Raw genomic sequence first — 13,097 nt, forward strand, 5'->3', positions numbered from 1 at the left:
CCCAGTTGTCCAAACATAAGTTTGGAACGTATAAATCAGACACACAGCCATCAATACTAGCTCATTAACTACACCTAGCCATCAAAGTATAGAAGGCAGTTTATATTTTCTAGAAATTTGTTGAAAAACACATCTTGTTAAAGGTATATGACTTTAAAACAAGGACAGATAGCAATCAGATGTGGTTTTACATACGTAGGCGGAAACTGTGAAGCAATGTGACTTACTGCCTTATCAATACATTGTGTGCAGATACAGCAGACTCGCATACTGCCAACATGCAGTTGAATCCCTATTATTTAATGTTCATACTGATGCTCCATCACATACATCTTCTAATCCCAATTGCTGCAGGTAAAATACAAGCATTGTTTCTTCTGAAGTTATTTTGTCCAAAGTTGTACAGATGTTTATAGTGATAAGATATAATGAGGCTGTTAATTGAACCAAGGATATTGAAATGTAATCATTATTTCCCTTATGATCAAATTGAACTTTTTAAACATTGTTTGAGGTGAACCTTGAGTTTCTATTACATTAATAATTGTCATTCTTGTCTCTTCTTCCTGATATAGTTCAGTGTTTCTGTTTTTGTTTCTGAAGGGAAAGTGAGGCTGTATCTATTTACAATGATTGGGTTATTTCTTTTCCTTGACAGAGACCACATTTCGGAATAATATCTCTCAGTCGCCTGCAGAAATCGAGGCAGTTGAGGGTGATTCTGTGACCATGACATGCTCTTATAAGAGAGACCAGAAGTTTGAAAGCATCAGGGTGGAATGGACCAAAGAGTCACAACTAGTCCTGACGGGAACCAGTTCAAATCTGAGTTTGAAATCCACAGACAGATTCTCCCAAGTTATCCGGGAATCAGGAGCAATACTGACAATTAAAAACATAAATCTGAATGATACGGGACTTTATCTGTGTAATGTTATTGTTGAGATACCAATACTTCTTAAAGTCAATGGAAATGGAACAAAACTGACTGTGCAAGGTAAGCAGCCTCTTAAATTATAAAAGTGTACAATTTAGTATTTAAGATTGCTCTTAATAATTCTTGCATTTGATATAGAGTGCTGTAACTGTATTTTGTGGGTGAACCAATTTCAAAAACAGCCATGAAGTGAAAGATTAATTTTATTTTGGGGTTTGTTGGTCAGGACTTCGGTAGAAACTCTCTTCTCTTTTTAAATTACGCCATGGAATCCTTGATATCCGCCTCAAAAGACAGTTGGGACTTTGGTTTACTATCTCATCGGAAGGATAATAGCTGATTGTTTGCCGGTGGGATACTTGTTCAGCCAGGCATTATAAAAAGGATGGCCTTTTTGAATGGCACGGTTTGGGGGGAACGTGATAAAGGTTGAAATAGAAATCACTTTTAAACAAAATGTCTCTTTCTAAATAATGACAAACTATTTGGGAATTTACAGTATAGTAGAGAATTCCAGCAATTTGCAACAGTATGATTTTAAATTGTGATTTGTGCACAGTATCATGCAGTTTGAATTTACAGTATAATTCAATTTGTGGAATGAGTGATATGCTGGAAACCAAATGACTATTTCATGTGCATGAATTGAAGCAACAAACTAAATTTGGCATTTCTTTTGGAGAATAATAAAATTAATCCTTGCCTTTAATATAGCGCCTTTCATGTCAGGAGAATATCCCAAAGCAAAGTGTAAAGTGACCGTGTAATTTGGTGGCTAACTCAGCCGCCAATTTGCACACAGCATTGTCTCACAAAGAGCCGCAAAGTGAATGACCAATTTTATTTGGGGGATTGACACCAAGACACCAGTTGAAACACCCTTCATTTTTCATATAGTGCCAAGGGAATTTTAACACTCACCTGAGTAAGTAATTGGAACCTCTGTTCCAACATCTCATTCAAAAAGCAAGACTTCTAATAATGCTCCACCAGTGGATCGGAGTGTCAGCCAATAGCAGGATTTTAAAGTCCCGACATGGGCCTAAACCCAAACTTTCTGACTCAGAGACAAAAGTACTATCAACTGAACGAGGCCCTCTAATTTTTCCCTCATTTTCCAATTGTCCTCAACCTCTTTGAGGCTCTGGCCTTTTGTAAGCAGAAGACCAGTCATTCATCTTATTCTCAGTCCCCTGTTCCTAGTCCCCGTTGTTGTTGTTTTCAAGTCATATTAAATATGAGAACTGTGAAGAGACTTTCCTTCCAGTTTGCTCTCCTTACCTGTGGGAGTTTTGAGGCTTCTATTTGTTACCTACTCATACTGTTACGGCTACCATTAGTATTCCAGTGGTGTGGAGAAATCAAACATGTGGCCCATCACTCAGTGACATGACAGAGCTCTGAGGCAGGGTGCTCCTATCGTCTACATCTATTTTGTGTTATGGATAGATGTTCCCTGCTCCGTCTAAGGAACATCAAGCACATGTTTTTTTAATTGATGCAGAAAGACAGGAAATGAAGCTCTTTGAGTCATCCTCCTGACGTGAAAGATGCTATACTAAATGTTCCATTTTAGATAAATGTGACAAATGCCATCTTTTTTTGCTCGTGTTTTTTTCCCAAACTTTAAGATACATCTTAAAATGTATGCAATTGCACAGATACAATAGGCCAAGTACCCTCCTTCTGTGCTGAAATATAGTCAATCCACTTTACAATAGCGCTTTGAAATATCTCAACGACACGAAAAAGCTCTATATCAAATGCAAGGATTATCATTATTGTCTCCATGTGTGTGTCTGGGAGTACTTGAAGCCAATGAAGTCCTGTAGCTCAGTGGTTAGAGCACTCGGCTCGCAAGCGAGAGACCCGGGTTTGATTCCCGGCAGGGCAAAACCTTGGGCAAGTTTCCTTACTCGACACGCCTGACAATAATCCCTCAAGAAAAAAAACAATAATAAAATTGGTCACTTCAATCCATGACTGTTTGTGGAACACTCCTGTGTGCAATTGGCTGCTGTGTTTCGCCCACAAATTTACAGTTTATTCTGTGAAGTGCTTTGAGACATCTAGAAGACGTGAAAAGCACTATATCAAATGCAAGGATTATATTATTATATTATATTATATTATTATAATTACAATTCAGTTATATGTCTGCGTGAGAAATTTGATTCCGACTCCACAAAACTTCTCTGAGTGAGCGCTAGGGGTGCAATTTTTGGGGATCTGTCCTTCGGACAAGAAATTAAACTGAGGACCTCTATGCCTGTTCAGGTGGACGTTGAAGATTTCATGGCACTATTCAAAAAGATAAGAGTTTATACTGGTGTCCGGGCCAACAATCCTCCAAATAAATTTTGCAGCATTTCTCCCAGCGCTGCTTTGGATTTATCAACCCGAGCTCAAAATCCTGATCTACCCACAGCATCCCGACTCAGAGGCGAGAATTGTACAAACTGAGCTATAGTAATGGGAAGGTGCTGGTCTGTGTATTATAATAATAATAATAATCATAATAATAGAATCGTAAAATCGTAAAATCATAAAATCGTACAGCACAAAAAGAGGTCATTCTGCCCATCGAGTCTGTGCCGGCTCTTTGAATAGAGCAATGTAATGTCAATCCCACTCCCCTGCCCTTTCCCCATAGCCCTGCAAACCCGTCCTCCTCAAATACCCGTCCACTGCGTTTTTGAAAGTAGTTATCGAATCAGCCTCCACCACCCTTTCAGGCAATGCGTTCCAGATTCGAACAACTCACTGCGTGAAAACATTTCTTCTCACCTCCCCTCTGCTTCTTTTAGAAACTATTTTGAATCTGTGACCTCGAGTTACCGACACACCCACCAGTGGGAACAGGTTTTCCCTTTCTAACCTATCAAATCCCCTCATGATTTTGAAGACCTCTATTAGGTCTCCTCGTAACCTTCTCTGCTCCAATGAGAATAATCCCGGCCCCTCTAGCCTTTCCTCATAATCAAGGTCTCTAGCAAGTAGATAGCAAGCAGTGTAACCTGGTGTCAAGGAATATCTGAGAAGAGTGGACCACTTGCTAACCGCATTGCCAGACGCCATTACCCGCGATCCACCAATCGATTGACAAGTGCGTTTCCACTTACTGCTAAGCAAACAGAGCCATGTGGTTTACTTAGAAGGAAACGTGCCCCACTCAGGAATCGAACCCAGGTCCTCAAAGTTGCATTTGATATATTGCTTCATCCTGTCTGGTTAGTGCAGTTCATTGCAATTAACTGCAATTCAGAGCTTCTATTCTTGTGTATTTCCTGTCTCTGCCCTTTCCGCGTTACTTTATCAGAACTTAATAAAAGGGCATTCTTACATGCCAAGCAAGGCAATATAAACTTAAACAAAGTAGGTAAAACCTTTTCCTCCAGTTCTACGTAACCCGAGAGAAGCACAGAAATTGCATTCAAATAAACCGTTAACTGTTGATTACCTTTGCTTTCTCGGAAGTTAAACAGCGATTATATTACATTATTTTCACATATTTTTTAAATAATGTTTCTCATAGTCTGAAATAACATGGAATGATGGTGGCAATTTTAATTAATACTTGCATTTGATATAACGCTGTTCATGTCTGGAGGATATCTCAAAGCGCTTCACATCATTTACTGTAAAGTGTAGGTAAATGTGGCAGCCAATTTGAAGGTAAATGTGGCAGCCAATTTGCACACACCAATGCACCACAAACAGCCATGGAGTGAATGACCAATTTCTATCTGTAGGATTGTTGTCCGGGGCACTGGGAGAAACTTCCTTCCCTTTAAGAGAAGTGCCATGAGATCTTTAACATCCTCCTGAACAGGCAGACGGGATCTCAGTTTAATGTCTCATCCGAAGCACGGTATTTACAATAATTGCATTGGAGTGTCAGCATTTACGTTCAAAATCCCAATATGGGGCTTATTTAAATGCAATGTTTGTGCTTCTCTCGGGTTATGTAGAACTGGAGGAAAATGTTTTACCTACTTTGTTTAAATTTATGTGAGCCAGTCTTCTGGCTAAGAGGCGAGGGTGCTACAAACTGAGCCAGGCTGAAACCTAACTGCGTTGTAATTAGGAACAGTCTTGAATTGTAAATGTTACCTCTCTAGTGGAATGCCTGGTTCTGACCCATTTCATTTTCATAATTGGAAGTAACTCTTGTGAGATGTGTTTAGGATTTATGGTACATATTTTTTTGTCTATCTGCCTAAATTTTCAATTGTATCCTTTGCTGTTGTGAACTACTATTCAGTAAAGAAATTGGTCCATTTAATTCCTCACGCTTCTGAGTCAGAATGTTGTGGATTCAAGCAGCTTGTGAAGTGCTCCTTTGTCAGAGGTGTCATCCTTTGGATGAGATGTTGAACTGATGTCCCGCCTACCTGTTCAGGTGGACGTTAAAGCTCCCATGACACAATTCAAAAAGAGAAGGGGGTTTCTCCTAGTGTCCTGACCAACAATCCAACAGATAAAATTGATAATGTGGGATATTACTGTGCGCAAACAAGCTTCCGTGCTCACGTAAAAAACAAGTCACTATACCTTGCAAAAAATCCTGTGAAGAACTTGGAGGACTACAGTGACATGATAAGGCGCTATATCAAATGCAAGGGATATTATTAAACATTGTGTTTACTTTCCAGTAATGTCTAAGAATTTTCAACTTGCAATTTTTGTAAGAAAAATACAGTAGCACTAAAGCATATTTAATGAATCTTTGGCTGTTTATGTTCTCTTAATGAAATATTTTTTATTTCTTTTCAATTTTCCATAGAACGCAAAGAAAAAAACTGGTCTTTAGTGGGATGTGTGGTTTTGGTGGTGGTGATACCAATCATCGCAGTTTTATACTATAAGAGAAGATGGAAAAAACATCCAGAAACACAAGGTGTGTAACTGAACAATATTTTCAAACAAAAGATGTGTTCGATAGGACTTGGAGGGGCAGATCGGTCATTGGGGGCAGAGATTCTTTGCATTTCTTCATCTTAACTCTGGAAGCCCCAATGAGTAGGGTGATGCTAAATGGACAAGCAATCACTCTTGGGTGGCCAAATCTTGGCCAGCCTTCACCAGCCTGCACTTAGTACTCTTTGGAATTACGTTAGCAGGTTGTGTCCCTCCAGCAAGAGTGTGCAAGCACAGGGAAATATCCATACGTTAATGGAAAACATATGTGGAACTCTCAGTCTAATTTAGATACTCTTAAACGTGGTGACGGGTTCCACATGAATTTCAGACTGAATAACTACTGCAATTGCTGTACAAAGAGTTTCATTTACACACAGGTTTGTGTCACAGACATTTGCCCCAGCACAAATCTGAGCCTTTAAATTTCGCCTCTCCCCGTTTGCACAAAAACAGGGGGAGGGGGATTTGTGGTATCAAAACAACTATCAACTCTGTATCAATAGCACTTTAATGCTGTTCATTCCACAATCTTATGGCCCTTTGTGTAAAGATTTTTTTTTCTCTGGTCTTCCCTTTCACCAGCTTAGCTCTAGTTTTAATAAGTAGCAATTAACACACCATTTAATAGTATGAAGCACAGCTGCAGATGCTTGTTGAGTGCAAACTATGACCTCTGGAGAATTTGGGCCTGTCTACAAAACTGAGAGCCAGGAGCAGTCAGACTGATGATAATTCAGTGTGAAAATCTTGCATTTAAACCCATTGCTTTCTTTTCTTCTCTTTAAGTGGTGAGTGATGCTGTGAACAAAATAAACTGTGAAGAAAACCGTGCGGAAGAAAGAAATCCGGAGAGCTTGTCTTCAAGAGGCTCATCTCAGTGGGTAAGTAACAGTGTTGTCTATTAATAGCACAGTTCATCTCTGTGGAACCACTCTAAGTAGAGATGCAACACACCTACATCACATGACCATTAATAATAATAATAATCCTTGCATTTGATATAGCGCGTTTCACGTCGGGAGGACGTCCCAAAGCGCTTCACAGAATATACTGTAAAGTGAATTGACTGTATATTTGTGGGCGAACGCGGCAGCCAATTGCGCACAGCAATGTCCCACAAACAGTCGTAGATTGTAAATGACCAATTTATTATTGTTTTTGGTTTTTTGGAGGGATTATTATTAGGCGTGTGGAGTAAGGAAACTTGCCTAAGGTTTCGCCCTCTGCCTGGAATTGAACTCAGGTCTCTCGCTTGCAAAGCGAGTGCTCTAACCACTGAGCTACAGGACTCCATTGCACATTCAATACGCATTGTTGGAAAAATAGTGTTGAATATGTTTTATCTGATGAGAAAACTGAAGTATTATAAACATGAGAAAAGGTCTTTCAGTGAGTTTGAACCAGTAATTCAATCTCAGGGTTCTTGTGAACTACAGGGTTTGGGGAAAGGACAGGTAAATGGGACTGAAAAGGGATTGCTCTTAAAAGAGCTGGCACAGACACGATGGACCAAATGGCTCCTTCTTTGCTATAAAGGTCTTTGATTCTAAACATACATTCGGTGTTAGATCTTTGTTCTTGTGGTTTATAACCTCATAAGAATTACACCAACAAAATTATATTTGTATAGCGCCTTTCACATCGGGAGGAAGTCCCAAGGTGCTGGACAGACAGAGTTACAGACCTGAGCTTAGGGTCTGGGTGGGGGAGGGCAGTGGGGGGAAACAGGGAGATCAAAAGCATGGTCAAAGAGGAGGGTCTTGAGGTGGGTCTTGAAGGTGGCGAGGGAGGAGGCGAGATGGAGGGACGACAGGATGGAGTTCCAGAGGGTGGGTGCAGAGTGGGGGAACGCCCGCCGCCAATAGTGGGCCGAGTAAGACGGGTGATGTGAAGCAGGCTGGAGCCCGCTGAGCGGAAGGAGCAAACAGGGTAGTACGGGGTTAAGAAGTCGGAGAGGTAGTGGGGAACAAGACCATGGAGGGCTTTGAAGGTGAGGACCAGGATCTTGAACTGTATCCTCTGTGTGATGGGAAGCCAGTGGAGTTGGGCAAGGATGGGGATGATAGGATCGCGGAACCTAGTGCGGGAGAGGACACGGGGTGAAAAATTCTGGATGGTTTACAGCCTGTGGAGGAAGGAGTTAGGGAGGCCGACAAGCAGTGAGTTTGCAAAGTCGAGCCTCGATGTAAGGTGTATATGAGGGTTTCGGTGGCCTACGGTGTGAGACAGTGTCGGAGCCGGGCAACAGTAATTGCCGCTACCATAACTCATTTTTAACTAATTCTTATCAACGTGACATTTGACAACATTTTACTCTGATACGATTGTCCTGTGATATTACAATGGAGTGGGAACTTTTTTTTGCACTGAGTAAAGTTTCAATCATGTACCTTGTGGGAGGGTCTTGATCTATTGCAAGTGTAAAATGAGTCAGTCTGTTGGGACACGCACATCCGTGTTCTAATACGCCTCCGTGTTGTCTCGGCATTCTTACACCATTTTCTTTACTCTTTACACCATTTTCACCATAAGACTGACAAGATTTATATTAGGGAGAGGTTATGCTGCCAGACTATAAATTACAGAGATTTGGATGGAGTAATGGTCTTCTGCTGTCTGATATTGTTACTGTCTGTTTGTATTCTTGCCACTATATCAATTTATCACAGATATCCACCACCTTTGGGAGGTCAATATTTTAATATATATTTCTAAATTTTTCTCATTTTAACCTAACTAGGATCAATATTCCCTTGTGACGTTTACAACGTATTATTATTAGAGTTTTCTATTATCAGCACACAGTGGGGTCTAATTTGTGTGATTCGTGAAAGGATTTGAAAATATCTAATGCTGCTCGTTCCTGTCTGTGACTCGATGCTGATCCTCACCAGGAGTCCCGTTTGGCTACAGTCTGACTTTTGAGCAGAGTGGGTCAACATGAGACACATCTGGGTATCTACAGGATTCACTACTTACAAAGTATTGTACAATCCATTGGGCAAGACTACAAAGAGGAACTTTTTTTTATTGCAGTGACATGGATATAAAAATGTAATAACAGAATGTCTTTATCTGAGCCCTTTCTAAGCTTTAAACTTATTCTCACATTTTGTAGTGCTATTTATTATAAATGCACCCAGCTAATGCATTGAAAAGGCACCTCTCATGAGTAGCTGAGCTCTCTTCCTCAAAAGTGTGTAAAAAAACAGAATTGATTGGCCTGTTAGTGGACTCTAGGAGTCATGTTTGCAGCAAGCAGAATATCTTGTCCTGAGTGCCTTAGCTCCAATCTCAGAAGCTTACTCTTTTATGTTCCAGTGTGATTTTTCCATTTCTCAAACAAATTATTCTTGTGGCTTTTCTAAGTGTGAGTGATACCTTAGTACCAATTAGTATAATTTTATAATAATAATGATACTCATAATACTTGCATTTGATATGGGTCAGTTCATGCAAAAAGTTTGGTTGTTAGGATCTGGGATGATGTGGCCCAAACTAAGAGCCAAATTTAAGCTATGAGAGAGGAAAATTTCATCTCATCACTGTTCTATGATAATAATAATAATAATAATCCTTGCATTTGATATAGCGCTTTTCACGTCGGGAGGACGTCCCAAAGCGCCTCACAGAACACACTGTAAAGTGAATTGACTGTATATTTGTGGGCGAACGCAGCAGCCAATTGCGCACAGCAATGTCCCACAAACAGTCGTAGATTGAAAATGACCAATTTTTATTATTATTTTTGGAGGGATTATTATTAGGCGTGTGATGTGATTTTACAGAGTCATGTAAACATGCAAAAATTTACAGAATCTTTTTACATCAAGACTGTGTCCTAACACATTGCATCGTCCTGAGACCCTATGTTTAATGTACCTAAAACAATGAACAATGTAGAGTCCTGTAGCTCAGTGGTTAGAGCGCTCCCCTCACAAGCGAGCGATCTGGGTTTGATTCCCGGCAGGGCGAAACGTTGGGCAAGTTTCCTCAAACCACACACCTCTGTTTACCTAGCAGTAAGTAGGAATCCAATTGGTGGATTGCTTTTCTGGGGGTAATAATTCTTTCAAAAAAATAATAAATTGGTCACTCAATCCACGACTGTTTGTGGGACACCGCCAGGTGGAATTGGCTGCCAAGTTTTGCCCACAAAATATACAGTCGATTCACTTTACAGTATATTCTGTGAAGTGCTTTGAGATGTCTCAAAGACGTGATAAGGGGCTACATCAAATGCAAGGATCATTATTATAATGCAAGATTTTCTACGTGTTACAAAAAGCATCATTGTCGTTTGCACTGTGCAGGTCTCATGGAACATGATGCTAAACATATCAGCAGCATCAGTTTAGAAAAGACTCGATCTTCCAAAAGTTTGTAAACAACAAATCAATTTGGGTAAAATTCCCTTCCAGGGATGATGAGTGAAGCAAGTCCAGCCTAAGGTGCTTCATAATTGTAACCTAACTATTAAATTGGGAAAAGAATATTGTGCTTCTAACTTCATTATTATCACACTGAAGTCTATACAACTAACACGTAACATCCTGGATTTTTCAGATGGCCTCAACACTGTATGAATCCATTGATTATTTTGCTGTCAAGGAAGATGAAAACAAGGAATCTAATTGAAGAGCCTGGAACAGCTGGTTTTCTTCACCTGGGGCTTTGTGTAAGAAGAAAAGGACTTTTCAAAAAAAAAAACAGCAGAAACAATTTGTGTTTTCATGTTTTTCATACAATTTCAGAAAGACTTATCTGTTGGCATTAAGTGATAATAAAGTGTATTGTTTCTGGAAGCGTGGTCAAGGCCATGTGATGGAGTTGTGCACTAAAGAGGGAAATTTTGCCTTTTATATTATTAAAAGTGATTGGTTGGTGGTGCTGTGTGCTGCAGCTTCAGAGTTCAATGTCAAAGTGCCAACAGGTAGGACGATCTTAGTCAGACAAACAGCAGGAAGTTTACCAGTACTCTCCAGCTGCATGTTATCAGTTGGTTAAACTCCCCGCAGTAACAAAACGCAATGTGGAGTTCCCAAGTCTTCACTCTTGCCGACCTGTGCCTAAACCCTCTGGGATTAGATAAACAGTGCACCCCACTGAGGGGGGGAGAATGTGCACTACATATTGCACCAATAAAAACGTACATAAGTGGAACTCTCCGTGTTTGGTTTACAGGCTTTGAAGCATCGTGATGGTTTTCCTCTTGTGTCAGACACTCACAAAACAATATGTGCTCCACTGTGAGTTCCCCGTGTCAGCATTGTCATGCAGGGAAGCAGCGAGTGAATGCTGACTGGCAATCTCCCCACAAGGGAGATCACTAAGAATAGTGTAGTGGAGTAACATCTTGCATCCTGCAGGTTTTTTTTGTTCAATACATTTGCTTCATCCCCAGATTAAAAACTTCATATAGAATTGTCCATTTTTACAGCACAGGCAACAGGTTATATCAACCTGCATGAGGTATATCCATGCATGAGCCATCTAGTCTAACCCCAGTCTCCTGCTTGCTTCCAATAATCTTTAATATTCCCTTTTCAAAAGTTTTGAGCTTGGCTTTTTTTTTAATGTTCTTTTGATGTATTTTAATGTATAGTTGATATGGGAGGCACATTGACATGGTGTGTTGGAGCACCAGTTGATCAGCAAAGTTACATCCCTGCCTGTGGAGTGCCTGTTCTCAGCTGCTCTGCTTTGGGGGGAGCTCTCAGCAGAGACAAGAACCTGTTGCAGAGGAGGAAAAATCATTGAGAAACCATCCACTGGAAACACTGAGGTGTTTCCCTCAGGAAGCGACAGACAGAGAAACCCATTATTCTGGATTATGCTGAAAAACCTCTACAGGACTCCAGTTGCAGGGCTTTAGTTTGCTGCTCTCCCATCCAGAAAATCCATGGGGCAGGAAAATACAATTTTTTTTAGCAAAAATAGTGGCATGGATACAAAAATGTAATAAAACTACTTCTTGATCTGAGCTCTTTCTAAGCCTTGAACTTATTTTCAAGTTTAGTGGTGCTATTTAGTATAAATCTAATGTATTAAAAAAGGCACATCTTATGACTAGTTTTCTGTTTGGTAGAAACATACCAAGCTAATGCGTTAAAAATGCAATCACACTTATACCATGAGTAGCCGAGCTCTCTTGCTGAAAATTATTGAACATTGTTTTTAGTTTTAAATATAGTGGAAGCTGCTATGGCTGGATGCCAGTTAACTCCAGACGTTGGCGAAATTGGATAAAATGCCCCACTTTAAGCAGTTTCCAATGTATCAGAATTTTATCAGACTGTTAGTGACCTCTGCGACCATGTTTGCAGCAAGCAGAATATCTTGCTTGAAGTGCCTTAGCTCCAATCTCAGAAGCTCACTCTTTTATATTCCATTGTGATATTTCCATTTCTCAAACAAACCATTCTCAAGCTTCGACCACAAAATATACAGTTAGAATAATAATAATAATAATCCTTGCATTTGATATAGCGCTTTTCACGTCGGGAGGACGTCCCAAAGCGCTTCACAGAACACACTGTAAAGTGAATTGACTGTATATTTGTGGGCAAACGCGGCAGCCAATTGCGCACAGCAATGTCCCACAAACAGTCATAGATTGAAAATGACCAATTTTTATTATTGTTTTGGTTTTGGAGGGATTATTATTAGGCTCTGTGTGGAGTAAGGAAACTTGCCCAAGGTTTCGCCCTGCCTGGAATTGAACTCGGGTCTCTCACTTGCAAAGCGAGTTAATTCACTTTACAGTATATTCTATGAAGTGCTTTATGATGTCTCAATGACATGACAAAGCACTACATCAAATGTAAGGATTATTATTATAAGATATCAATCCTGTACTAGGGGTGTGAAATATGCAATATTGAATTATTACTGCTGATTTCACTCGTGGTAATGTTCTAGTCATCTTATTTCAGATGGTCTCAGTTGCTGACTCTGCTCCAAACACTGCTACAAAATTGCCTGGGAATGTTTACACCATAGCTCCTGACCCGTTTGGCAATTTTTTTTAATATATGCAAGAATTATTTTGATTTCCATCAGGATCAATTACGCATTGATTGGCATCATGTTAGTATGAATGAATGGCTGAGTGAATAACATTACACTGGAATAACAATAAGATGGAATGTCTTTGTGAAGTACCATAGGTTAATGATTTATTTGTATTCAATCAGCCAACAGACTAGTTCGGTAATTCCTCGCAGGCAGCAGTGTC

The 13,097-nt window shown here is 40.0% G+C and overlaps 1 protein-coding gene across 1 annotated transcript; it reads left to right on the plus strand.

The window, feature by feature from the left end:
* The first annotated feature begins 250 nt into the window (after window positions 1–250).
* LOC103181322 (uncharacterized) lies at window positions 251–11,028 on the plus strand. Its single transcript, NM_001292136.1, is given in 5 exon segments — window positions 251–354; window positions 659–997; window positions 5,724–5,837; window positions 6,647–6,741; window positions 10,427–11,028. Coding segments are annotated over 5 exon segments (696 nt in total). The 5' UTR covers window positions 251–278; the 3' UTR covers window positions 10,499–11,028.
* Window positions 11,029–13,097: the final 2,069 nt, after the last annotated feature.

This window comes from Callorhinchus milii, unplaced genomic scaffold (assembly GCF_018977255.1).
Source record: "Callorhinchus milii isolate IMCB2004 unplaced genomic scaffold, IMCB_Cmil_1.0 Scaffold1, whole genome shotgun sequence".
Lineage (NCBI taxonomy): Eukaryota > Metazoa > Chordata > Chondrichthyes > Chimaeriformes > Callorhinchidae > Callorhinchus > Callorhinchus milii.